The 23,942-nt window shown below is 40.9% G+C and overlaps 1 protein-coding gene, 22 non-coding genes and 6 pseudogenes across 23 annotated transcripts; 1 reads left to right on the forward strand and 28 right to left on the reverse strand.

Annotated features, from left to right (window-relative positions):
* Positions 1-654: 654 nt before the first annotated feature.
* Positions 655-773, reverse strand: LOC114776723 (5S ribosomal RNA). The gene has a single exon (XR_003745659.1). It is a non-coding gene; the product is annotated as a 5S ribosomal RNA (ribosomal RNA).
* A 144-nt stretch (positions 774-917) lies between these two features.
* LOC114776734 (5S ribosomal RNA) lies at positions 918-1,036 on the reverse strand. Its single transcript, XR_003745670.1, has one exon. It is a non-coding gene; the product is annotated as a 5S ribosomal RNA (ribosomal RNA).
* A 145-nt stretch (positions 1,037-1,181) lies between these two features.
* Positions 1,182-1,300, reverse strand: LOC114776745 (5S ribosomal RNA). Its single transcript, XR_003745678.1, has one exon. It is a non-coding gene; the product is annotated as a 5S ribosomal RNA (ribosomal RNA).
* Positions 1,301-1,444: 144 nt separating this feature from the next.
* Positions 1,445-1,563, reverse strand: LOC114776749 (5S ribosomal RNA). Its single transcript, XR_003745679.1, has one exon. It is a non-coding gene; the product is annotated as a 5S ribosomal RNA (ribosomal RNA).
* Positions 1,564-1,707: 144 nt separating this feature from the next.
* Positions 1,708-1,826, reverse strand: LOC114776750 (5S ribosomal RNA). Its single transcript, XR_003745680.1, has one exon. It is a non-coding gene; the product is annotated as a 5S ribosomal RNA (ribosomal RNA).
* A 144-nt stretch (positions 1,827-1,970) lies between these two features.
* On the reverse strand, positions 1,971-2,089 carry LOC114776724 (5S ribosomal RNA). The gene has a single exon (XR_003745660.1). It is a non-coding gene; the product is annotated as a 5S ribosomal RNA (ribosomal RNA).
* A 144-nt stretch (positions 2,090-2,233) lies between these two features.
* LOC114776725 (5S ribosomal RNA) lies at positions 2,234-2,352 on the reverse strand. Its single transcript, XR_003745661.1, has one exon. It is a non-coding gene; the product is annotated as a 5S ribosomal RNA (ribosomal RNA).
* A 144-nt stretch (positions 2,353-2,496) lies between these two features.
* On the reverse strand, positions 2,497-2,615 carry LOC114776726 (5S ribosomal RNA). The gene has a single exon (XR_003745662.1). It is a non-coding gene; the product is annotated as a 5S ribosomal RNA (ribosomal RNA).
* Positions 2,616-2,759: 144 nt separating this feature from the next.
* Positions 2,760-2,878, reverse strand: LOC114776727 (5S ribosomal RNA). Its single transcript, XR_003745663.1, has one exon. It is a non-coding gene; the product is annotated as a 5S ribosomal RNA (ribosomal RNA).
* A 144-nt stretch (positions 2,879-3,022) lies between these two features.
* LOC114776728 (5S ribosomal RNA) lies at positions 3,023-3,141 on the reverse strand. The gene has a single exon (XR_003745664.1). It is a non-coding gene; the product is annotated as a 5S ribosomal RNA (ribosomal RNA).
* Positions 3,142-3,285: 144 nt separating this feature from the next.
* On the reverse strand, positions 3,286-3,404 carry LOC114776729 (5S ribosomal RNA). Its single transcript, XR_003745665.1, has one exon. It is a non-coding gene; the product is annotated as a 5S ribosomal RNA (ribosomal RNA).
* A 144-nt stretch (positions 3,405-3,548) lies between these two features.
* LOC114776730 (5S ribosomal RNA) lies at positions 3,549-3,667 on the reverse strand. Its single transcript, XR_003745666.1, has one exon. It is a non-coding gene; the product is annotated as a 5S ribosomal RNA (ribosomal RNA).
* Positions 3,668-3,811: 144 nt separating this feature from the next.
* LOC114776731 (5S ribosomal RNA) lies at positions 3,812-3,930 on the reverse strand. The gene has a single exon (XR_003745667.1). It is a non-coding gene; the product is annotated as a 5S ribosomal RNA (ribosomal RNA).
* A 144-nt stretch (positions 3,931-4,074) lies between these two features.
* On the reverse strand, positions 4,075-4,193 carry LOC114776732 (5S ribosomal RNA). Its single transcript, XR_003745668.1, has one exon. It is a non-coding gene; the product is annotated as a 5S ribosomal RNA (ribosomal RNA).
* Positions 4,194-4,337: 144 nt separating this feature from the next.
* LOC114776733 (5S ribosomal RNA) lies at positions 4,338-4,456 on the reverse strand. The gene has a single exon (XR_003745669.1). It is a non-coding gene; the product is annotated as a 5S ribosomal RNA (ribosomal RNA).
* A 144-nt stretch (positions 4,457-4,600) lies between these two features.
* LOC114776735 (5S ribosomal RNA) lies at positions 4,601-4,719 on the reverse strand. The gene has a single exon (XR_003745671.1). It is a non-coding gene; the product is annotated as a 5S ribosomal RNA (ribosomal RNA).
* Positions 4,720-4,863: 144 nt separating this feature from the next.
* LOC114776736 (5S ribosomal RNA) lies at positions 4,864-4,982 on the reverse strand. The gene has a single exon (XR_003745672.1). It is a non-coding gene; the product is annotated as a 5S ribosomal RNA (ribosomal RNA).
* Positions 4,983-5,126: 144 nt separating this feature from the next.
* LOC114776737 (5S ribosomal RNA) lies at positions 5,127-5,245 on the reverse strand. The gene has a single exon (XR_003745673.1). It is a non-coding gene; the product is annotated as a 5S ribosomal RNA (ribosomal RNA).
* Positions 5,246-5,390: 145 nt separating this feature from the next.
* On the reverse strand, positions 5,391-5,509 carry LOC114776738 (5S ribosomal RNA). The gene has a single exon (XR_003745674.1). It is a non-coding gene; the product is annotated as a 5S ribosomal RNA (ribosomal RNA).
* A 1,408-nt stretch (positions 5,510-6,917) lies between these two features.
* Positions 6,918-7,039, reverse strand: LOC114776744 (uncharacterized; annotated as a pseudogene).
* A 144-nt stretch (positions 7,040-7,183) lies between these two features.
* Positions 7,184-7,303, reverse strand: LOC114776740 (5S ribosomal RNA). Its single transcript, XR_003745676.1, has one exon. It is a non-coding gene; the product is annotated as a 5S ribosomal RNA (ribosomal RNA).
* A 145-nt stretch (positions 7,304-7,448) lies between these two features.
* Positions 7,449-7,569, reverse strand: LOC114776743 (uncharacterized; annotated as a pseudogene).
* Positions 7,570-7,983: 414 nt separating this feature from the next.
* LOC114776748 (uncharacterized) lies at positions 7,984-8,101 on the reverse strand (annotated as a pseudogene).
* A 144-nt stretch (positions 8,102-8,245) lies between these two features.
* On the reverse strand, positions 8,246-8,364 carry LOC114776739 (5S ribosomal RNA). The gene has a single exon (XR_003745675.1). It is a non-coding gene; the product is annotated as a 5S ribosomal RNA (ribosomal RNA).
* A 143-nt stretch (positions 8,365-8,507) lies between these two features.
* On the reverse strand, positions 8,508-8,627 carry LOC114776746 (uncharacterized; annotated as a pseudogene).
* A 143-nt stretch (positions 8,628-8,770) lies between these two features.
* LOC114776742 (uncharacterized) lies at positions 8,771-8,889 on the reverse strand (annotated as a pseudogene).
* A 141-nt stretch (positions 8,890-9,030) lies between these two features.
* LOC114776747 (uncharacterized) lies at positions 9,031-9,149 on the reverse strand (annotated as a pseudogene).
* Positions 9,150-9,292: 143 nt separating this feature from the next.
* On the reverse strand, positions 9,293-9,411 carry LOC114776741 (5S ribosomal RNA). Its single transcript, XR_003745677.1, has one exon. It is a non-coding gene; the product is annotated as a 5S ribosomal RNA (ribosomal RNA).
* Positions 9,412-22,584: 13,173 nt separating this feature from the next.
* LOC114776722 (symplekin-like) lies at positions 22,585-23,276 on the forward strand. Its single transcript, XM_028966837.1, has 4 exons — positions 22,585-22,683; positions 22,763-22,863; positions 22,936-23,011; positions 23,087-23,276. The coding sequence occupies exons 1-4, from the start codon at positions 22,590-22,592 to the stop codon at positions 23,185-23,187; spliced, it is 372 nt and encodes a 123-aa protein (XP_028822670.1). The 5' UTR covers positions 22,585-22,589; the 3' UTR covers positions 23,188-23,276.
* The last annotated feature ends 666 nt before the right edge of the window (positions 23,277-23,942 follow it).

The raw sequence follows: 23,942 nt of genomic DNA on the forward strand, positions 1-23,942 counted from the left end.
TCTTAGGTCTGACCTTGTTGATGCAAAAGTTTGACGCAAAAACTAGACATAAACTGATAAAAGAAAGGTTCTGTGACGTTGATGGGCGCCACTGTCAAAAATGGTGCGAGCTTGCTTTTCGACCTTGTACACCCCAGATGTATAAATGCTTGTGAACTGTAAACAAGCGGGGGGAGTTCTCTTGTGAGTCCCCTTGCGCGCGGTAAAATAAACTTGGATAATCAATTCAGTTGACTTCCTTTATTGCAGCTGCCCGGACGGCAGAATTTCCACCACAAACCTAGGCTTGAAAACATATCACAGAGTGAAAAATACCTCTTAACTTACTTTAGAAAAAAACTAAACAAAGCGATGCAAAAAAAACTTCATTTTAAAAAGTTTTTCAACATTTAAAGAACCTGGCATTCCCAGGAGTTCTCCCATTCCAAGTTTACTAAACCAGGCCCAAGCCTTCTTAGCTTCCGAGATCAGACAAAACTGGCGTTCTTAAGCTGGTATGGCCGTAAGCAATCTCTGCTTGAAAATCTTGGACTTTAAACAACCTAGGCTTGAAAACATATCACAGAGTGAAAATACCTCTTAACTTACTTTAGATAAAAACTAACAAAGCGATGCAAAAAAAACTTCATTTTAAAAAGTTTTTTCAACAGTTAAAGCTTACAGCACCTGGTATTCCCAGGAGGTCTCCCATCCAAGTACTAACCAGGCCCAAGCCTTCTTAGCTTCCGAGATCAGACGAGACCGGGCGTTCTTGGGCTGGTATGGCCGTAAGCAATCTCTGCTTGAAAATCTTGGACTTTAAACAACCTAGGCTTGAAAACATATCACAGAGTGAAAATACCTCTTAACTTACTTTAGATAAAAACTAACAAAGCGATGCAAAAAAACTTCATTTTAAAAAGTTTTTCAACAGTTAAAGCTTACAGCACCTGGTATTCCCAGGAGGTCTCCCATCCAAGTACTAACCAGGCCCAAGCCTTCTTAGCTTCCGAGATCAGACGAGACCGGGCGTTCTTGGGCTGGTATGGCCGTAAGCAATCTCTGCTTGAAAATCTTGGACTTTAAACAACCTAGGCTTGAAAACATATCACAGAGTGAAAATACCTCTTAACTTACTTTAGATAAAAACTAACAAAGCGATGCAAAAAAAACTTCATTTTAAAAAGTTTTTCAACAGTTAAAGCTTACAGCACCTGGTATTCCCAGGAGGTCTCCCATCCAAGTACTAACCAGGCCCAAGCCTTCTTAGCTTCCGAGATCAGACGAGACCGGGCGTTCTTGGGCTGGTATGGCCGTAAGCAATCTCTGCTTGAAAATCTTGGACTTTAAACAACCTAGGCTTGAAAACATATCACAGAGTGAAAATACCTCTTAACTTACTTTAGATAAAAACTAACAAAGCGATGCAAAAAAACTTCATTTTAAAAAGTTTTTCAACAGTTAAAGCTTACAGCACCTGGTATTCCCAGGAGGTCTCCCATCCAAGTACTAACCAGGCCCAAGCCTTCTTAGCTTCCGAGATCAGACGAGACCGGGCGTTCTTGGGCTGGTATGGCCGTAAGCAATCTCTGCTTGAAAATCTTGGACTTTAAACAACCTAGGCTTGAAAACATATCACAGAGTGAAAATACCTCTTAACTTACTTTAGATAAAAACTAACAAAGCGATGCAAAAAAACTTCATTTTAAAAAGTTTTTCAACAGTTAAAGCTTACAGCACCTGGTATTCCCAGGAGGTCTCCCATCCAAGTACTAACCAGGCCCAAGCCTTCTTAGCTTCCGAGATCAGACGAGACCGGGCGTTCTTGGGCTGGTATGGCCGTAAGCAATCTCTGCTTGAAAATCTTGGACTTTAAACAACCTAGGCTTGAAAACATATCACAGAGTGAAAATACCTCTTAACTTACTTTAGATAAAAACTAACAAAGCGATGCAAAAAAACTTCATTTTAAAAAGTTTTTCAACAGTTAAAGCTTACAGCACCTGGTATTCCCAGGAGGTCTCCCATCCAAGTACTAACCAGGCCCAAGCCTTCTTAGCTTCCGAGATCAGACGAGACCGGGCGTTCTTGGGCTGGTATGGCCGTAAGCAATCTCTGCTTGAAAATCTTGGACTTTAAACAACCTAGGCTTGAAAACATATCACAGAGTGAAAATACCTCTTAACTTACTTTAGATAAAAACTAACAAAGCGATGCAAAAAAACTTCATTTTAAAAAGTTTTTCAACAGTTAAAGCTTACAGCACCTGGTATTCCCAGGAGGTCTCCCATCCAAGTACTAACCAGGCCCAAGCCTTCTTAGCTTCCGAGATCAGACGAGACCGGGCGTTCTTGGGCTGGTATGGCCGTAAGCAATCTCTGCTTGAAAATCTTGGACTTTAAACAACCTAGGCTTGAAAACATATCACAGAGTGAAAATACCTCTTAACTTACTTTAGATAAAAACTAACAAAGCGATGCAAAAAAACTTCATTTTAAAAAGTTTTTCAACAGTTAAAGCTTACAGCACCTGGTATTCCCAGGAGGTCTCCCATCCAAGTACTAACCAGGCCCAAGCCTTCTTAGCTTCCGAGATCAGACGAGACCGGGCGTTCTTGGGCTGGTATGGCCGTAAGCAATCTCTGCTTGAAAATCTTGGACTTTAAACAACCTAGGCTTGAAAACATATCACAGAGTGAAAATACCTCTTAACTTACTTTAGATAAAAACTAACAAAGCGATGCAAAAAAACTTCATTTTAAAAAGTTTTTCAACAGTTAAAGCTTACAGCACCTGGTATTCCCAGGAGGTCTCCCATCCAAGTACTAACCAGGCCCAAGCCTTCTTAGCTTCCGAGATCAGACGAGACCGGGCGTTCTTGGGCTGGTATGGCCGTAAGCAATCTCTGCTTGAAAATCTTGGACTTTAAACAACCTAGGCTTGAAAACATATCACAGAGTGAAAATACCTCTTAACTTACTTTAGATAAAAACTAACAAAGCGATGCAAAAAAACTTCATTTTAAAAAGTTTTTCAACAGTTAAAGCTTACAGCACCTGGTATTCCCAGGAGGTCTCCCATCCAAGTACTAACCAGGCCCAAGCCTTCTTAGCTTCCGAGATCAGACGAGACCGGGCGTTCTTGGGCTGGTATGGCCGTAAGCAATCTCTGCTTGAAAATCTTGGACTTTAAACAACCTAGGCTTGAAAACATATCACAGAGTGAAAATACCTCTTAACTTACTTTAGATAAAAACTAACAAAGCGATGCAAAAAAACTTCATTTTAAAAAGTTTTTCAACAGTTAAAGCTTACAGCACCTGGTATTCCCAGGAGGTCTCCCATCCAAGTACTAACCAGGCCCAAGCCTTCTTAGCTTCCGAGATCAGACGAGACCGGGCGTTCTTGGGCTGGTATGGCCGTAAGCAATCTCTGCTTGAAAATCTTGGACTTTAAACAACCTAGGCTTGAAAACATATCACAGAGTGAAAATACCTCTTAACTTACTTTAGATAAAAACTAACAAAGCGATGCAAAAAAACTTCATTTTAAAAAGTTTTTCAACAGTTAAAGCTTACAGCACCTGGTATTCCCAGGAGGTCTCCCATCCAAGTACTAACCAGGCCCAAGCCTTCTTAGCTTCCGAGATCAGACGAGACCGGGCGTTCTTGGGCTGGTATGGCCGTAAGCAATCTCTGCTTGAAAATCTTGGACTTTAAACAACCTAGGCTTGAAAACATATCACAGAGTGAAAATACCTCTTAACTTACTTTAGATAAAAACTAACAAAGCGATGCAAAAAAACTTCATTTTAAAAAGTTTTTCAACAGTTAAAGCTTACAGCACCTGGTATTCCCAGGAGGTCTCCCATCCAAGTACTAACCAGGCCCAAGCCTTCTTAGCTTCCGAGATCAGACGAGACCGGGCGTTCTTGGGCTGGTATGGCCGTAAGCAATCTCTGCTTGAAAATCTTGGACTTTAAACAACCTAGGCTTGAAAACATATCACAGAGTGAAAATACCTCTTAACTTACTTTAGATAAAAACTAACAAAGCGATGCAAAAAAACTTCATTTTAAAAAGTTTTTCAACAGTTAAAGCTTACAGCACCTGGTATTCCCAGGAGGTCTCCCATCCAAGTACTAACCAGGCCCAAGCCTTCTTAGCTTCCGAGATCAGACGAGACCGGGCGTTCTTGGGCTGGTATGGCCGTAAGCAATCTCTGCTTGAAAATCTTGGACTTTAAACAACCTAGGCTTGAAAACATATCACAGAGTGAAAATACCTCTTAACTTACTTTAGATAAAAACTAACAAAGCGATGCAAAAAAACTTCATTTTAAAAAGTTTTTCAACAGTTAAAGCTTACAGCACCTGGTATTCCCAGGAGGTCTCCCATCCAAGTACTAACCAGGCCCAAGCCTTCTTAGCTTCCGAGATCAGACGAGACCGGGCGTTCTTGGGCTGGTATGGCCGTAAGCAATCTCTGCTTGAAAATCTTGGACTTTAAACAACCTAGGCTTGAAAACATATCACAGAGTGAAAATACCTCTTAACTTACTTTAGATAAAAACTAACAAAGCGATGCAAAAAAACTTCATTTTAAAAAGTTTTTCAACAGTTAAAGCTTACAGCACCTGGTATTCCCAGGAGGTCTCCCATCCAAGTACTAACCAGGCCCAAGCCTTCTTAGCTTCCGAGATCAGACGAGACCGGGCGTTCTTGGGCTGGTATGGCCGTAAGCAATCTCTGCTTGAAAATCTTGGACTTTAAACAACCTAGGCTTGAAAACATATCACAGAGTGAAAATACCTCTTAACTTACTTTAGATAAAAACTAACAAAGCGATGCAAAAAAACTTCATTTTAAAAAGTTTTTCAACAGTTAAAGCTTACAGCACCTGGTATTCCCAGGAGGTCTCCCATCCAAGTACTAACCAGGCCCAAGCCTTCTTAGCTTCCGAGATCAGACGAGACCGGGCGTTCTTGGGCTGGTATGGCCGTAAGCAATCTCTGCTTGAAAATCTTGGACTTTAAACAACCTAGGCTTGAAAACATATCACAGAGTGAAAATACCTCTTAACTTACTTTAGATAAAAACTAACAAAGCGATGCAAAAAAACTTCATTTTAAAAAGTTTTTCAACAGTTAAAGCTTACAGCACCTGGTATTCCCAGGAGGTCTCCCATCCAAGTACTAACCAGGCCCAAGCCTTCTTAGCTTCCGAGATCAGACGAGACCGGGCGTTCTTGGGCTGGTATGGCCGTAAGCAATCTCTGCTTGAAAATCTTGGACTTTAAACAACCTAGGCTTGAAAACATATCACAGAGTGAAAATACCTCTTAACTTACTTTAGATAAAAAACTAACAAAGCGATGCAAAAAAACTTCATTTTAAAAAGTTTTTCAACAGTTAAAGCTTACAGCACCTGGTATTCCCAGGAGGTCTCCCATCCAAGTACTAACCAGGCCCAAGCCTTCTTAGCTTCCGAGATCAGACGAGACCGGGCGTTCTTGGGCTGGTATGGCCGTAAGCAATCTCTGCTTGAAAATCTTGGACTTTAAACAACCTAGGCTTGAAAACATATCACAGAGTGAAAATACCTCTTAAACTGACTTTAGAAAAAAACCTAACAAAGCCATGCAAAAAAACTTCTATTTTAAAAGTTTTTAAACAGTTACTTAACAGCACCTGGTATTTCCCGGATGGGTTCCCATCCAAGTCCTAACCAGTCCAGCCTTCTTAGCTGCCAGGATCAGGAAGGACCCGGGCCGTTCTCCGGGCTGTGGTATGGCCGTAAGCAATCTTCTGCTTTACTTTACTTTACTTTACTTTATTTGGGCAGACGCTTTTATCCCAAAGGACTTACTAATGGGAAGACACCAGCAATTCTCGTTCGATTTCTATAGAAATATCAAGTATACAAACTAAGAGCCCTGATAAGGCTTAGACTTGTCATTGTAAGAACATGCTCGGAGAGTGTGGGTGCTAGACTAAGAAAATTATAATGTATTTATACATTTTGTATTTTGTTGTTAAATGTGTATGCATGTGTATGTGTTAAATTTGTCTGTAATATTTTTGGAATAAGAGGGTTTTCACCTTCTTCTTAAAAGTGGTGATAGTCTCGGCTAGTCGTGTGGAGGAGGGTAGGTTGTTCCACCAGCCAGGGACAACAACGGAGAACAGACATGATTGGAATCGGAGACCCCGTGAAGAAGGAATTTTTAGTCTCCTTTCGTTTGCCGATCTGAGAGAGCGTGTAGGAGTGTATCTAGGTAGTAGTGTGTTGATGTAGGAGGGCGCAGTTCCATTTACAGCCCTGTAGGCAAGCATCAAGGATTTGAACTCAATGCGAGCAGCTACCGGGAGCCAGTGGAGGGAGGTAAGGAGAGGTGTAACATGGGTGTATTTTTGGCTGATTGAAGATGAGGCGGGCTGCCATATTTTGGACCATCTGGAGTGGTTTATGGTGACTGCAGAGGCTCCAGCCAGGAGAGAGTTACAGTAGTCGAGTTTGGAGATGACCATTGCCTGGACGAGGAGCTGCGTAGCCTGTTGTGAGAGAAAAGGCCGAATCTTGCGAATGTTGTAGAGAAACCTAGACTAACAAGAGTGAAAATGTTACTTTCAAAAAAAGCGAGATCAAAAAATCATTTATAAAAGTTTTCACAGTTGCTAAAGCACCTGGTATTCCAGGAGGTCTCCCATCATAAAGTACTAACCAGGCCCACAAGTTTCTTAGCTCCGAGACAGACGAAACCGGGCAGTTCTTGGGTAGGTAAAGCCGGCGTAAGCAATCTCTGCTTGAAAATCCCCCTTGGACTTAACAACCTAGCTTGAAAACATTCACAGGGTGAAAATACCTCTTAACTTACTTTAGAAAAAAACTAACAAAGCCATGCAAAAAAAACTTCATTTTAAAAAGTTTTTCAACAGTTAAAGCTTACAGCACCTGGGCAAGTCCCAGGAGGTCTCCCATCCAAGTACTAACCAGGCCAAAGCCTTCTTAGCTTCCGAGATCAGACGAGACCGGGCGTTATCTTGGGCTGGTATGGCGTAAGCAATCTACTGCTTGAAAATCTTGGACTTTAAACAACCTAGCTTGAAAACATATCACAGAGTGAAAATACCTCTTAACTTACTTTAGAAAAAAACTAACAAAGCGATGCAAAAAAACTTCATTTTAAAAAGTTTTTCAACAGTTAAAGCTTACAGCACCTGGCATTCCCAGGAGGTCTCCCATCCAAGTACTAACCAGGCCCTAAGCCTTCTTAGCTTCCGAGATCAGACGAGACCGGGCGTTCTTGGGCTGGTATGGCCGTAAGCAATCTCTGCTTGAAAATCTTGGACTTTAAACAACCCTAGGCTTGAAAACATATCACAGAGTGAAAATACCTCTTAACTTACTTTAGAAAAAAACTAACAAAGCGATGCAAAAAAAACTTCATTTTAAAAGTTTTGCAACAGTTAAAGCTTACAGCACCTGGCATTCCCAGGAGGTCTCCCATCCAAGTACTAACCAGGCCCAAGCCTTCTTAGCTTCTGAGATCAGACGAGACCGGGCGTTCTTGGGGCTGGGTATGGCCAAATAAGCAATTTCTGCTTGAAAATCTTGACTTTTAAACAACCTAGGCTTTGAAAACATATCACAGAGTGAAAATATCTCCTTAACTTTACTTTAGAAAAAAACTAACAAAGCGATGCAAAAAAAATCATTTTTAATAAAGTTTTTTTCAACAGTTAAAGCACCTGGCATTGCCAGGAAGTCTCCCATCCAAGTACTAACCAGGCCCAAGCCTTCGTAGCTTCCAGGATCAGACGAGACCAGTCGTTCTTGGGCTGGTATGGCCGTAAGCAATCTCTGCTGTAAAATCTTGGACTTTAAACAACCTAGGCTGCCTTGAAACATATCACAGAGTGAAAAATACCTCTTAAACCTACTTTAGAAAAAAACTAACAAAGCGATGTGCAAAAAACTCATTTAAAAAGTTTTTTCAACAGTTAAAGCTTAACAGCACCTGGGCATTCCAAGGAGGTCTCCCATCCAAGTACTAACCAGCCCAAGCCTTCTTAGCTCCGAGATCAGACGAGACCGGGCGTTCTTGGGCTGGTATGGCCGTAAGCAATCTCTGCTTGAAAATCTTGGACTTTAAACAACCCTAGGCTTGAAAACATATCACAGAGTGAAAATACCTCTTAACTTACTTTAGAAAAAACTAACAAAGCGATGCAAAAAAACTTCATTTTAAAAAGTTTTTCAACAGTTAAAGCTTACAGCACCTGGTATTCCCAGGAGGTCTCCCATCCAAGTACTAACCAGGCCCAAGCCTTCTTAGCTTCCGAGATCAGACGAGACCAGGCGTTCTCGGGCTGGTATGGCCGTAAGCAATCTCTGCTTGAAAATCTTGGACTTTAAACAACCTAGGCTTGAAAACATATCACAGAGTGAAAATACCTCTTAACTTAGTTTAGAAAAAACTAACAAAGCGATGCAAAAAAACTTCATTTTAAAAAGTTTTTCAACAGTTAAAGCTTACAGCACCTGGCATTCCAAGGAGGTCTCCCATCCAAGTACTAACCAGGCCAAGCCTTCTCAGCTTCCGAGATCAGATGAGACAGGGCGTTCTTTGGGCTGGTATGGCCCGTAAGCAATCTCTGCTTAAAAATCTTGGACTTTAAACAACCTAGGCTGAAAACATATCACAGAGTGAAAATACCTCTTAACTTACTTTAGAAAAAAACTAACAAAGCGATGCAAAAAAACTTCATTTTAAAAAGATTTTCAACAGTTAACGCTTACAGCACCTGGCAGTCCCAGGAGGTCTCCCATCCAAGTACTAACCAGGCCCAAGCCTTCTTAGCTTCCAGGATCAGACGAGACCAGGCGTTCTTGGGGTGGTATGGCCGTAAGCAATCTCTGCTTGAAAATCTTGGACTTTAAACAACCTAGGCTTAGAAAAATATCACAGAGTGATAATACCTCTTAACTTACTTTAGAAAAAAACTAACAAAGCGATGCAAAAAAACTTCATTTTAAAAGTTTTTCAACAGTTAAAGTACGCACCTGGCTATTCCCAGGAGGTCTCCCATCCAAGTCCTAACCAGGCCCAAGCCTTCTTAGCTTCCGAGATCAGACGAGACCGGGCGTACTTGGGCTGGTACGGCCGTAAGCAATCTCTGCTTGAAAATCTTGGACTTTAAACAACCTAGGCTTGAAAACATATCACAGAGTGAAAATACCTCTTAACTTACTTTAGAAAAAAACTAACAAAGCGATGCAAAAACACTTCATTTAAAAAGTTTTTCAACAGTTAAAGCTTACAGCACCTGGCATTCCCAGGAGGTCTCCCATCCAAGTTCTAACCAGGCCCAAGCCTTCTTAGCTTCCGAGATCAGACGAGACCGGGCGTTCTTGGGCTGGTATGGCCGTAAGCCATCTCTGCTTGAAAATCTTGGACTTTTAAACAACCTAGGGCTTGAAAACATATCACAGAGTGAAATACCTCTTAACTTACTTTTAGAAAAAAAACTAACAAAGCGATGCCAAAAAAACTTCATTTTAAAAGTTTTCAACAGTTTTAAAGCTTACAGCACCTGGTATTCCCAGGAGGTCTCCCATCCAAGTACTAACAGGCCCAAGCCTTCTTAGCTTCTGAGATCCAGATTATATCAGATTTGCATTTAGGCATCTAGACGTGGTGAAAACAATTTTCTGAAGTCCAAACCGGTCATTAGAATTTGGGTAAAAGAATATTTAAGTTGTTTTGGACGAGACACAGTTGGAGTTTTTAGAAACTGGTGATCTACTGTCATGCACAACCATATGTAGGGTTTACCAGGTCTGAAAAAGAGAAAAGATCCGGTTAGCAACAGTTGTGTAGACAAAAAGCCTTGTTTATGTCACAGGATATAGGGCAGACTCAAAATGTCAGAACAACCAATGTATGTGGACAGTGTTGGGGAGTGACGGAATGCATGTACCGTTTAAATGAGTGATAATCCGAATACAGTTACTTTGCTAAAATAAATGTATACACGGCTGTCTGATCAGCGCTGCCACCAGGACGACCATCTGCCCGTTCCAGAGCAAGCACAAGTGTGCGTAATAGTGCGCGTAACAGTGCTAAACGTTACCACAAAACATTCCATTTTCTCCAAGTACAGTATGAGTGCGAGGAATAATTAATTCATGCATTTTTATAATAATTTTTTTATAATTATCTCGGTATTGTTCACTGATAAGACCTGATAAGACCTCATTATTTAGTAAACTTAGTGTTTGTTTTTTTGTAAGCATTAGAAAAGCAGCACCTCATATGTTTATGCCAATTGTTAGCCAATTATTGGATTTTTTGGGGGGATTTAAGTTTTTCAACCAAACAGTTCAGCACTGACACCTTAGAGGGTTCTTGTAAATGGCCATGAAGTAATGTTGCTGGGTTGCATTAAAACATATATTGTCTTGTGTTTAAAAAGATATGTGGTGGTTGTCATATGTTGTCATTGTCACATCAAGTTTTAAATATCTGATTTGTATTGAAGGATCTTTAGTATTTTCAAGTTATTTGTGGAAGAGTAATATTGACAGTAAATGCCAAAAAGTATATTTAATTTTTTTTTTTATTCTACTTTATTAACTAGAAAACTGAAGACTGGAGAATTATCAAAACAATTTAACATTCTGTTGGTAGGGTCAAAATGTGGTGTAATCATTATGTAAGCATGGATGCATCCAACCCTGGATCTAGTGGTTCAGGCTGGTGTTGGTCTCTCAGGGGGGGGGGGCTGTCCATGTAACTACTGATTGTAAGTCACTCTGGATAAGGCTTTCTGATAAATACCATAGATGTACACATAAATTAGTATTGCTGCTGACATGTCCATTCCCTTATTACCACAGTGTATGGCTACTTGATGGCTACTTAAATACAGCATAATACACCAAGTCACAAAGCTCAAACTATCTCAGTCTAGTTACTTGAACATGACATTGAGTTCGCTGTACTCTACATTCACCAGGACTCAATCCAAACAGAACACCTTCGGATATTGGCTTCGGATATCATAGACAACCAGCAGACAAATCTGCCGCAGCTACATGATGCTATCATGTCTGTATGGCTCAATATATCTGAGGAATATTTCCACACCTTTTTGAGGCTATGCCATGAAGAATAAGGTGGTTCTAAAGGCATAAGGTGGTCCACCCGAGTACTAACGAGGTCTACCTAATAATATGACCAGCGAGAATCAATCATACAGATAGAAAATCTGCGAACAATGAAGCACTTCAGCATCAGAAGGATAAAAAATACAAATATACTGTAGAAAAAATATACAAATAAATAAACTTTAAATTCTTTGATATTATAGCCCTAAAGTTGCATGCCCCCTCCCTAAAAATCGCACCCCTTGATACGATTTCAGAAAATATGAAATTGTTAACATGAGAAATTTATTTGAAGTTACTTGATAATAATATTAAAAACCATGTCTAAAATATATATATGTCTGATGTGAACTATATTAAAAAGTGGTTAGAAAGTGAGTAGGTATATATTTTCAATATTATCATTACATAATCCATAGTGGAAAAACATGATTAAAAAGAATGTTGAAAAGTTTTTTCAATGTTCATAAATATATCAGTTTGATAAACAGAAGTCTGTGTGAGGTTCATTAAATAGAAATTATAGTTTGTTAACGTTTTTGTGCGGCATATCTTCTGAAAACCAAAGATGAGACACCTTTGGAGAACGGTTTGTTCATAAAACATTGTTACGATTAGTTTTTGTGTGGCATATCATCTGGAAACCATAGATGAGACACCTTTGGAGAAGGTTTGTTCATAAATCAGCATTATGATTAGTTTTATTTTGGCATGGAAAAGTCTGTTTGTGTGTGTGTGTGTGCGAACAGGTTATGTCCTGTGTCAATGGTGTGATGCTTCCTACATACCATTATGTGATGTATCTTTTGGAAAATGACTGATGGGATACCATATTCAGTAAGTATATTAACAGTGTTTGCATTGTATTAAAATTAGTATTGTGTTTAGTATGTGTTTAACACTGAAACAATAGGTTGAGTAAATCCTTGAGTGAAAAACAAGGTTTCTGTTTTAAAAGATAGTCTAAGGGTGTGTGAACTGTGGGTCTGTGTCATTGATATGAGGGGTTCGTAAACCACCAACAATGGTCATTTTTGCAAACATCAGTTTCAAGCGAGCACTAAATAGTAGTTGGTTATCTGCTGGGTGGTGAAGATCTTGTTACTGCCAATGAGGAGCGGTCACAAGCTGGGATGGTTTCAGAAGAAATTAACATTGTTAATAAATGTAGGATTTTTTTTTTTCTGAAAAGAATCTTGAAAAAAATATTTCATGTTCATAAATATATCAGTTTGATAAACAAAAGTCTGTGTATGGTTCAACTAAATAAAAATTAGAGTTTATTAACGTTTTGTGTGTCATATCATCTGAAAACCATAAATGAAATACCTCTGGCTTGTTCATAAAACAGCGTGACGATTAGTTTATTATTATTTTAATAAGTTATTTTAGCAAGGAAAAGAAAAAGTATGTTGTGTGGGTGTGTGTGTGTGTGTGTGTGTGTGTGTGTGTGTGTGTCAATCATACAAATAGTAAATATACGAACAGTGAAGCCCTTCAGCATAAGAAGGTTAAAAAAATAACTGAAACTTTAAATTCTTGATATTATAGCCCTAAAAGTCACAACCCCCCTCTCTAAAAATCACACCTCTTGATACGATTTTAGAAAATATGAAATTGTTAACATGAGAAATTTATTTGAAGTTACTTGATAATAATAATAAAAAATCATGTCTAAAATATATATATATCTGATGTGAACTACAACAACTACAAAAAGTGGTTAGAAGTGTGTAGGTATATTTTTCAATATTAAATGTTAGGTTTATCTGTCAGTCTAACATTTACTAAACAAAGAGAAGAAAGACACAAAGCATTTGAGTCCATTTTACTTGCAAGGAGAGCGAATGGAAGTCACGCCTTACAACAGGCCTCCAAAAGCTCAGGCGTCCTTCATCGCATCTCCTTCTTTTATTTGGTAGGTTCATTAGGGTTCACATAAAATCACACCATATTAGTTAATAATTGTGTATTACACGTAGTCTTATGAATTGATCTTGGGTCGAGTCATGGTGACATTCTTCAGGTGATTGGACTCTGGTTCATCATAGTCTGCTTGTTGTTGGTCCTCAGGTCGCGGTCATGCTGTCCTGCAAGCTTAAAACCTTTGCTCTGAGATTTGTTAATGATTAAGAGTTGTCAGTAATATTCCAAGGATTAATACATATTCGTGCTTAAAGGATATGAATAAAAGAAGTAATTACATGATAACATATATACATTTTTCCAACAATTATCATTACATAATCCAAAGTGAAAAAAAAAACAACATGATTAAAAAGAATTGTGGTTTTCAACGTTTTAAAGTAGGATTTGAGAGTTTTTTTTTCATGTTCATAAATATATCAGTTTGATAAACAGAAGTCTGTGTGTGGTTCAATTAAATAGAAATTATAGTTTGTTAACGTTTCTGTGAGAAAGGTTTGTTCATAAAACAGTGTTATGATTAGTTTTATTTTAGCAAGAAAAAGAAAAAGTCTGTGTGTGTGTGTGTGTGTGTGTGTGTGTGTGCGTGCCAGTGATGTGATGCCTCCTACATACCATTGTGTTATGTATCTTTTGGAAAAACGACTGAATGTGTTGTATATTTAAAATAAGTATTGTGTTTAAACTTGTTTTTCTTTAACTAGAAATCCTTTTAAACCATATATCATTAAAATATGGTTTTAAAAATAGTCTAAGTGTGTGTGTGTGTGTGTGTGTGTGTGTGTGTGTGTGTGTCAATATGAGACTCTGCAAGGTGTCGGGGAAGAATGTGAGATGAAACCGGGAAGGGAAGTGCGGTGGGGAAAGGGATGGCTTTGGGAGAAATGGGGTCATAAGCCATTAGCAATGGCCATAGTTGTAAACAAGTGATAAGACATCTGTTTTAAAAGTTAGTCTAAGTGTATATGACATCTGTAATGTGACACAAGGGAGAGAGCGATAGAGTGGGGCGAGAAGGTTCTGTGATGCTTCCTACATACAAAATGGGATTCTACCATATTCAGTCAGTATATGAATAGCGTATGCGTTTGTATTTTTAAAATAAGTTTGTGTAAGTATTGTGTTTAAACGTGTTAAACACTGAAACAGTAGGTTGAGTAAAACCATACACTTAAAAATAAGGTTTCTGTTTTAAAAGTAGAGGTATACCGGTTTATGACCTCTCCCACAACAGCCATAGTTTGTAAACTAGTGATATGACATCTGTTTTTTTAAAAGCTTGTATAAGTGATTATATGACATCTAAGACTGTGAGAGGATGCGCTGGGTGTCCAAGGGTGAGAGAGGGGAGAGGGAAGGAGGTCATAAATTACGCGCTGGGTGTCCGGTGGAGAAGGGGAGAAGGTAGAAGGGTAGGAGGTCATAAATAACGCGCTGGGTGTCCGGTGGAGAAGGGGAGAAGGTAGAAGGGTAGGTGGTCATAAATCATGCGCTTTTTCCTTATGCTGATATGTCATCAATCATTTTTGACATAAAGTATATTTTAATCGCTACTTATACAGATACATATTTATGTTATTTTTTTGTGATGCTATTACCTTCTGCTTCTGTCACTTTCTGCCGTGACAAGTGCAATTTCCCACTTGTGGGACTAATAAAGGTTTATCTTATCTTATCTTGCACTGGGACTGCTGTACAGGACCTCAATTTCGTCGTGCTGTAGTACTAAGTATGATTGTGCAATGACAATAACGTCTTTAAACTTAAATTTTCTCTGGCATTAGATTGAACAATGAAAGTCTCAGAAACGTCAATTTGCACATGTCAATAAATGTTTTTGTTCGGACTCAATCGATTAAAAGTGATTAGTCACTAATAGGGCTTGCCATGATGCATATTTAAAACTATTTTCAATTTGTTACTTTTAAAAGCTATTTAAAATACAGAGACTTTTCCCGTCCACGTCGAATGGTGTAATATCATGCAAGTTAAAGGGAATAAATTGGATAATGAATCCAATGAGTGTATGCAAATTTTTCGACCAATGGTCTCCATGGCAACAGGTCAGTAACGGTCAGTCCGATTAATCAACGTGCTCCACTTCCACAACTCTGGTCGACCCGAAGCGGTTTACCTGCGCCAACAAAGCGAGACTGCGAGCGGGTCTGCAGATCCTCCCCGACGTTGAGGTAAACCAGACTGTGATTTGTTCTGGAACTGTCTCTGGAACGTACTCAGCTCTTAGTGATGGCACACAGCTTCACGGTTAGAACTCTGTCAGGTTCTACAAGTGAAAGTGAAGTGATTGTCATTGTGAAACACCGCAGCACAGCACACGGTGAAACGTGTCCTCTGTATTTAACCGTCACCCTTGTGAGCAGTGGGCACCATCACAGGCGCCCAGGGAGCAGCTTGTGGGGACCGTGCTTTGAACCAGGGGACCTTGGTGGTTCGGCATCCACACCTGCAACCTTCCGATTACGGGGCCACACTTGGACCGTGTCGCCATATCGTATTACAGCTAAAAAACTCAATGTTGCAGGTGAGAACTTAAACAGACCAATCAGGACATGAGAAGAATCATGTCTAGCTGCCCTAAATAGATCTTTCATACAAGACACAGTTAGAAATGATGATGAGCACTTTATTACACCGCGTCATATTTACAATTACGGCATTTGGCAGAGCGACTTACAACGTGCTTTCAAGTTACCATTGATGAAGAGATCAATTCCGGTTCACTAGGACCCCCAACTATGAATACAATCTTTTTATTCATTCTGTTGTAGATTCTGTACACAAGTTTGACAAGAAGAAGGTTACAAGTTCATCTAAATATTCTCTAAAGAAGTACTGGAGGCTCGGAGTATACGAGGTGCAGTGCGAGGTGTAATAAGGGCTGTGAGGTAGGATGGTGCTACTCCATGTTTGGCTTTGTAGGCCAGCATCAGTATTTAGAACCTGATGCGTGCAGCTACTGGGAGCCGGTGGAGGGAACGTAGCAGAGGGGCGGTGTGGAGAACTTGGGAAGGTTGAACATCAGTCGTGCTGCTGCGTCCTGTATGAGTTGTAGAGGTCGGATGGTACATAGAGGTAGATTATTTTTTACTGCCACTTTCACTTTTTAATCATTATTATTGGTGTGTTTTACACTTGGCCAACACACTCGCGTCTGAACCAGAAGAGCACCAAGTTCCAGGTTCAAACCCCATCGTGTCCCTCTGTCCCCAGGGGGACTGTCCCGTCACTACTGAATGTAAATGTGTTGTTACGGAACACGTAAAATAATATAGTTGTATATAATCCAAGTGAAATATAGTACATGGTGAACTATACAACATGGTTTTTAATGTTTGTCTTGTGTTTTGGACGTGTGAAGCTCAAGAAAGTCAAAGGAGATTTCATTCATCTTTTCTATATAGATTCTTTATTTGCATTTTGTAATAACGCTCATGTTACGCTCGCCTTTGCGATGTCCGCATAGCTGCGTCCTGTTCACCAGCCTCCCAGATCAACCTGGACAGCCTGGTTCTTGTACTGTTTTCTTTTCTCCACGTCTCCTTGTGAAGCTTCTCGAAGATGCTCCAGTGCTGCTCTCATGTACGCGGTCTGCACGAGTTGCCCACACAGTTCCTTCTCCCTTCTGAGGAGGACCTTCAGGGCTTCCTCAATCTCCTGCCTCTTGCTTGTATTGTTTAAGTCCTGGAAACGTTTTTCCAGTTCGTTCCTGGTAGATGTTTCTTCAAGGAGCACTTTTTCAAGTTCTTCTCGTGCTCTGTGCTCATGGTCACGTTCGGCTGTCATCATCTCAAGTTCCTTTTTCATTTGCTGGAGCGTCTCCTCGTGGAGACTGTCTTTGCTCTCCAGCTGATGACGGAACTTTGTCTCTGTCTCCAGGAGAAGCCTCTCTGCCTCTTTCCTGCTTTCTCTTTTTGCTTCAAGCTCTTTTTCAGCTTTCTCTCTCCTGCTCTGCTCATCTGTCATTTGACTTCTCAGCGTTTCCTGCTCCTTCTTCTCGTTCTGCAGCGTCTCTTCATAAAGAGCCTGCATGCTCCCCAGCTGCGTATGGAGCTGTGTCTCCATCTCCATCTGCTTTCCAGTTTCTCTCACGTTACAGAAACGCCTTTCTGCTTCTTCTCTGTTGTGTCTCTCCACGTTCAACTGTGCTTCAAGCTCCTCACATTGCAGCCGTTCCAGATCTTGTTCTTCTCTCAGTCTTTCTTTTACTTCATTCTCAGCCTCCTGGATGGCAATTTGCCTCAGCTCTTCACGCCAAGCCAGGCTGTTCTGTGTCGTGTCACGAATAGCCATCTCCAGATTGTTATTAGAGGCCATGAACATCTCCTCCACTTCTTTACGATGACCGGGATCCCTTTCCAGGAATGTCTCCGTCACCGCCTCGAGTGTGCCGAGCTGTTCCCCGAACACCTCAACCTGACCCATCTGAGCTGATTTCAGATCGGTCATTTTGGGCTCAACGGAAACGTCCTTCTTGAAGAAGCGACGCTTGGTCCACCTAACAAACTTCTTCCACGCCTTCCACGCCTTCATTTCTCTACCTCTATACTGAACTCTCGTAAATCTGAAATGATTAAGCTCTTCACGGCTCACCTCTTAAATAGAGCGAAGCTGATGATGTCACTTTTTTTTCAGCCAATCAGATGGAGGAACAAGATCTTAAGAACATTGTGATTGGCTGGTTTCACTCAGCTGATTACGCTACAGAACAAGAGCTCAGAAACATTGTGATTGGCTGAAAAAAATTATATCAGCCAATCACATTAATTCTGGGCTCTTGTTCTTGCTGAAAAAAAAGTGCCTCTCTGGACAGTGAATCAGGAGGAAACCCACACCGAGACAGAAGAACATGTAAACTCCACACACACAAGGTGCTGTCAACGCTATTTGTCCCAAATCAAATTACTGCCACTTTCACTTTTTAATCATTATTATTGGTGTGTTTTACACTTGGCTAACACGCTCGCGTCTGAACCGGAAGAGCACAAAGTTCCAGGTTCAAACCCCACTTACTACCATCGTGTCCCTGAGCGGGACGCTTAACCCTGACTGTGTCCCCCGGGCATACCTGTCAAGTATCCCGTTTTGGCCCGTTCATTCCCGCCGTCCTCCCGTATTAGTATTTTCCCGTAAATCTCCCGTATTTTAATCTGCGTTATTTAAAAAAAATAATCAGAGTTGTGTCGCTAATCTCGCGATAAGTGCCGCCTGCAGTAGCTACTACAGGTACTGAAGGTGGCAGTTCTCGCGAGATTAGCGCGTGAGGTCAGATGACGAGATGATGAGTGACGACGCGGGAAAAAAGAAGAAGAAACAGACAGATGATGGACGCCAGGACAGAGAAGGGAAGGCGCTCCTGGGTGCACCACGTCCCGCACATCCTGACTCAGGTCCGTCCTTCGTATTTAACCGTCACCTCGGACCTTCTAGAACCCGCCGCTGATACTGCGGTTCGTCCAAGGCCGCTGCGTGTGGGTGAACCCGGCGGAGAAACCGGCGGCGGAACCTGATGAAGATGAAGAGGAGGAGCCGGAACGGGAGGAAGGACCCGCCCTCTTCACCTCGCTGTCTGAAGACGCAGGTGAGCGTGCGAGATGCCGCCGGTCCGCCTCCTCCTCCGTAACCACGGTAACGCGCCACGTTTCTGCGTTTGGTGTAGAAATCGACCGGCTGCCACCGTGGAGCTCCCGGCTGTCCTCCGCCCTCGTCCCCCGCTTCGCCGCAGGCCGGGGGCGTCGCCCGTCATCACCGCGTCCCGGTCTCCCCGCAGGAAGTTCGAGAACGTTTACATCGGCTGGGGCGTGAAGAGCGACGCGGCCTTCTCGCCGGCGCTGCCCCCCGACCCCCAGCGCGAGTTCCCCGGCGGGCCGGAGGTGACCGAGGAGGCGGACCCCACGCCGCAGGAGGACGAGGACGAAGACTGACGTTCACATGAAAACTTTTACTAGCGACCGAAACACAAGATTGACGTTCATGCCGAAGTTTAGTTAACGCACGGTAAATAAACGGTGAAGACACACGAGACACATGACACTAACACATTTCTGTAGTTTTCACAGCATTATTACTGTATAATGAACAAATCCGTACTGTAGAACCTGTATACAGCATGTTGCTGTAGATTTGCAAAGCATCATGGTTTAAATTCCTAGGCGGCTGTTGTTTTACAGTAAAACCATATTGCTGTATATCATAATACAATAATTTTGAGCAGGAATTTTCATATTTCTCATCTTTCAGTTATTCGGAACACAGAAATCATATTTCTAGGATATATTTCATGAAGCCAGAGGACGACCCAGCGTTTTTAATTTTACATCCTCAATATTAAGAAATGAAGTACTGATGGCCAACTTCGCATTATTTTCATGAAAGAAGATCCTCGTCCTTTGACTTCAGAAAGGTAAATCAACTCAATGTTTTTTGCTACAGTACGTGTATTAGCTTAACCTAGTGTAGCGGTCCTTCTTCTGCGTTGTGTAATTTTTTTATTTCTTTTCTTGAACCGTAATTGACGAGCTGACACCCAAGAAATTTTCCGTGCAAAGTGTATTCTGTATAAAAGCAAGGTCACGCCAGAACATCGCGTCACAACTCGCGTCTCTCTGCACCTCTCTCTCTCACAGCTCATGCCATGTGTCTAAGAGAACTAAACCGGGTCTCCAACCCACTAACCCAAGGGCACGGCCGCATCCAACCACTTTTCGGGGGTGATCAAAGTTTTAGAACCCACATAACTTTTTATAATAATCATAAATTGAACAAACAAAAATACAGAAACATATTTGACATAACCAGAAACATTAACACATTTTAACATTCTACAATTAAACAAACACCCGGATTATCATTATAATTCCCTTACCCACATCAGAATACAGGTAAACAAAATAAAAGTCTTTAGAAAATAAGAAAATAAAAGACACAAAAAAAGAAGAAATACATTTATAAATCTAGTGTAACCATTTAACTCCGGCACACTAGCACTAATTTAGCTAAATGTTAATTTTTTCAAGTATTGCTTGTCGGTCTGTTAGCTAGCTACAGCTAATTAGCTTGACAATTGTTTTCTTCTTCGCTAGCAACCGTTGGTATGGTCAACGGAAACCGACCTAGGCGACACAGGACACTGCAACAGGTAAGACGCTGCATTTTTGGACTTTGATCATCTAACCTGAGGAGTGTCATTTCCAACTAGTGAATACATTTTGACACATTATTGATTTTGGCTTTACATGTTTAAGTCTGTCACATACTTTTTTTTCAGGATATGAATCTGTAGCAAACACCAGCCAAACAGTCAGTTCAACTACATACTGTAATCAGTATGTCTTTCAAATGCAAAGAATGATATTTCTTTGCAGGGACAATCCTCAGTTATATTATAAATAACCAATTTGTTATTTTTATATTTTTACCCATATATTGGTACTTGCTGATCCATTAGTGTAATACATCAACAGATCTGTTCCTTTCCTGTTGTGAGAACAAGAGCTTTACTGGAGTGTATTGCTCTAACATTCTTGAAATTAAATTGCCCATAGGTGTGAGCGTGAATGTTTGTATGCATCTGTATGTCATCTTTGTAATCACCAACTTGTCCAGGGTGTACCCTGCCTCTTTCCCAATGACAGCTAGAAATGGCTCCAGCTCTTCTGTGATGTTTAAATTGACACTGGAAAATGTATGGATAAATACAGATACATTTTGAGATGCACTACAAAGCTACAAATTTGCTGTGAAGGATATCTGAAACCAACATTTGTCCTCAACACTCTGGTGGAACAATTTTCTGCTTTAGCACTGCCAATATATTTCCCCTATATGTTGAATATGGGTCCGGACAGCTGCTGAGTAGTGAAACAAAGTAGAAAATAGTTCTGCATTCTATGGTATATTAGAGAATCGGAAGTAGCACAAAGTATTCACAAAATTACAAGTGTGAGAGGTTAATGTACCAAACTTCAATAATTTATTACCCTCACATGGATCAGCAAATATCACTATATTGGACCAAATCTTTGTAAGTTTTTTCTCCTGGGGTAATATATGGCATCTTATGAATTTACAGATTTATTGTCAGGATAAATCCTGAGCAAAGCAAGTGTTCTTCCAAGGTCCAGCTGAGCAGAAGGACTGGCAGGATGGTGCAACGAAAAAATGAATCCCTCAATCCACACGTGGCATCGTTTATCAGAGGCTTTATCGAGTATGACTGGCAGAACAATTGATATCAGGTGAGACTGTTAATTTATATTTATTTAAACTTTGCAGAAATAAAATACTCTACAGCAGGGATAGACAACCTTGATCCTCCAGGTTCTACCCACTGATTGACTGAACACACCTGATCCAGGCATTCAGAAGCTGTAAGTGCAGTGATGGTTGGAAAATGAGCAGGAGGACAGTGGCCCTCAAGGACCAGGGTTGGCTACACCTATTCACTGTACAGGGCAGTGTCTTACAGATGCCCTCTTGTTTGTGTGTTTCTATATGTAAAACTGTGCATGTGTGTGTAGTGTATTTTACTAGGCTACTGCACCTTCATGTAGTAATAGAAACATTTCCAAACGTTTCCAATGGGAAGTAGGGAGTCTCAAAAAATTGTCATAGAGCCAATAGTGTGGATTAATGCTGCCTTTGCATTTCTACTCTACATTAGTAACTTATGCCTCTTTGTCCTTCCACTTCAGGGAAGAAGATTCCAGCCCTAGAAGACATATTCAGTATAGGAAGAAACGGCGCAGGAATCATATATGTCATTGGGACCAGTAAAGTCAGTCTTGAACAGTTTATTGGTTGAATATTGAAATGTTTTCGTACAAATGCATTTTTCTACAATTCTTCTTTTAACTGAACATTTTACTTACTTGGAATTTTTGTATTTGTAAAAAAACAAACAAACAAAAAACAAAACCTGAAATATGTGATAGTTGTCTATATGGTGATGCTTTTGTGTGTTTTATTGTTAATTTTATTATATTATCAATTAACTTTACAGGATACAGTGACTGCACATACAAACCAATGTCTGAAAAGGGAAATGTAAAAAGTACAAAAAAGTATTTTTTTTTAATTATCTGTATAAGCATTGAAGTGTTACAAAATAATTCTTGGCCTTGGTGTTTAAATTGGTTTACCTGAAGAGAAAGGGTTGTTTGGGAAAATAGTGTTTTTTACAAAGTAAAACTTTTTGTAAACTGCTTTAAAAAAATAAATGAAATGTTTTACGACAAAAAACGCATCTTCATTGTATTGTATGGTATAATTTTTATTTTATAACAATATTTTATAAATTACTTATTATAACAAATAATGCAGTCATGCACATTGCAGTAGCCTAATATGTGCTGTAATGAAATGTACAGCACTTTATTACTGTGATTGCAAATACAGTCTGTGCTTACTACTGTAACAATGATTACAGTATTCAGATTATTGCTGTAATAACAATTACAGTATTTTGAAGGTACTGTGATTCAATTTACAGTAATGGGCATGAACTCCCCCGACCTGCTGCTGCTGGTGGAGAATTGTCCTAAAGGAGCCGAGACGCTGGTCACCCGCTGCCTGCACATCCTCACCGATAAAGGTCCGTTCTATTTGTGCCCGCCGTTCGTAACGAGTGTTACCATCAAGACGAGAGTCCGAACGTGTGTGTTCCTCCTCAGTGTCCCCCTCTCCAGAGCTGGTGGAGAGGGTCCGGGATCTCTATCACAAGCGGGTTCCTGATGTCCGCTTCCTCATTCCCGTCATCAACGGCCTGGAGAAGGTGGGTTGCGTTGATGCAGTCAGTGTGTGAGTGCGTGTGATACCAAGTCATGATCTTGTCCTGGTGATTCAGGCTCTACCCAAGCTCATCAAGCTGAACCCCATCGTGGTGAAGGAGGTCTTCAACCGGCTCCTCGGCACCCAGCACAGTAAGCTGGCGTTTCGTCCTGCTGTCCCCAGCATCTTCTGTGCAGCTCGGCGCTGAGATGTGTGTGTTCCTGCAGGTGAAGGCAGCTCCTCCATGTCTCCGCTGACCCCCGGCGAGCTGCTCATCGCCCTCCACAACATCGACTCCACCAAGTGCGACAACGTTTCCAGGACTTAAACAGTACAAGCAAGAGGCAGGAGATTGAGGAAACCCTGAAGGTCCTCCTCAGAAGGGAGAAGGAACTGTGTGGGCAACTCGAGCAGACAGCGGACATGAGAGCAGCACTGGAGCATCTTCGAGAAGCTTCACAAGGAGACGTGGAGAAAAGAAAACAGTACAAGAACCAGGCTGGCCAGGTTCATCAGGGAGGCTGGCGAACAGGACGCAGCTATGCGGACATCGCAAAGGCGAGCGTAACATGAGCGTTATTACAAAATGCAAATACGCCAAATAAAGAATCTATAAAGAAAAGATGAATGAAATCTCCTTTGACTTTCTTGAGCTTCACACGTCCAAAACACAAGACAAACATTAAAAACCATGTTGTATAGTTCACCATGTACTATATTTCACTTGGATTATATACAACTATATTATTTTACGTGTTCCGTAACAACACATTTACATTCAGTAGTGACGGGGACAGTCCCCCTGGGGACAGAGGGACACGATGGTAGTAAGTGGGGTTTGAACCTGGAACTTGGTGCTCTTCTGGTTCAGACGCGAGTGTGTTGGCCAAGTGTAAAACACACCAATAATAATGATTAAAAAGTGAAAGTAGCAGTAAACAAGAATCTACCTCTATGTACCATCCGACCTCTACAACTCATACAGGACGCAGCAGCACGACTGATGTTCAACCTTCCCAAGTTCTCCACACCGCCCCTCTGCTACGTTCCCTCCACCGGCTCCCAGTAGCTGCACCCATCAGG

The sequence above is a fragment of the Denticeps clupeoides genome, unplaced genomic scaffold, assembly GCF_900700375.1.
Source record: "Denticeps clupeoides unplaced genomic scaffold, fDenClu1.1, whole genome shotgun sequence".
Taxonomy (NCBI): domain Eukaryota; kingdom Metazoa; phylum Chordata; class Actinopteri; order Clupeiformes; family Denticipitidae; genus Denticeps; species Denticeps clupeoides.

What these genes read in the sequence shown, in the direction of transcription:
- LOC114776722 (XM_028966837.1), top strand. Translation starts at nt 22,590, where the DNA reads ATGAACTCCCCCGACCTGCTGCTGCTGGTGGAGAATTGTCCTAAAGGA. An exon ending in GCACATCCTCACCGATAAAG is followed by an intron (nt 22,684 to 22,762) that starts GTCCGTTCTATT and finishes GTTCCTCCTCAG; the next exon opens with TGTCCCCCTCTCCAGAGCTG. An exon ending in TCATCAACGGCCTGGAGAAG is followed by an intron (nt 22,864 to 22,935) that starts GTGGGTTGCGTT and finishes CTGGTGATTCAG; the next exon opens with GCTCTACCCAAGCTCATCAA.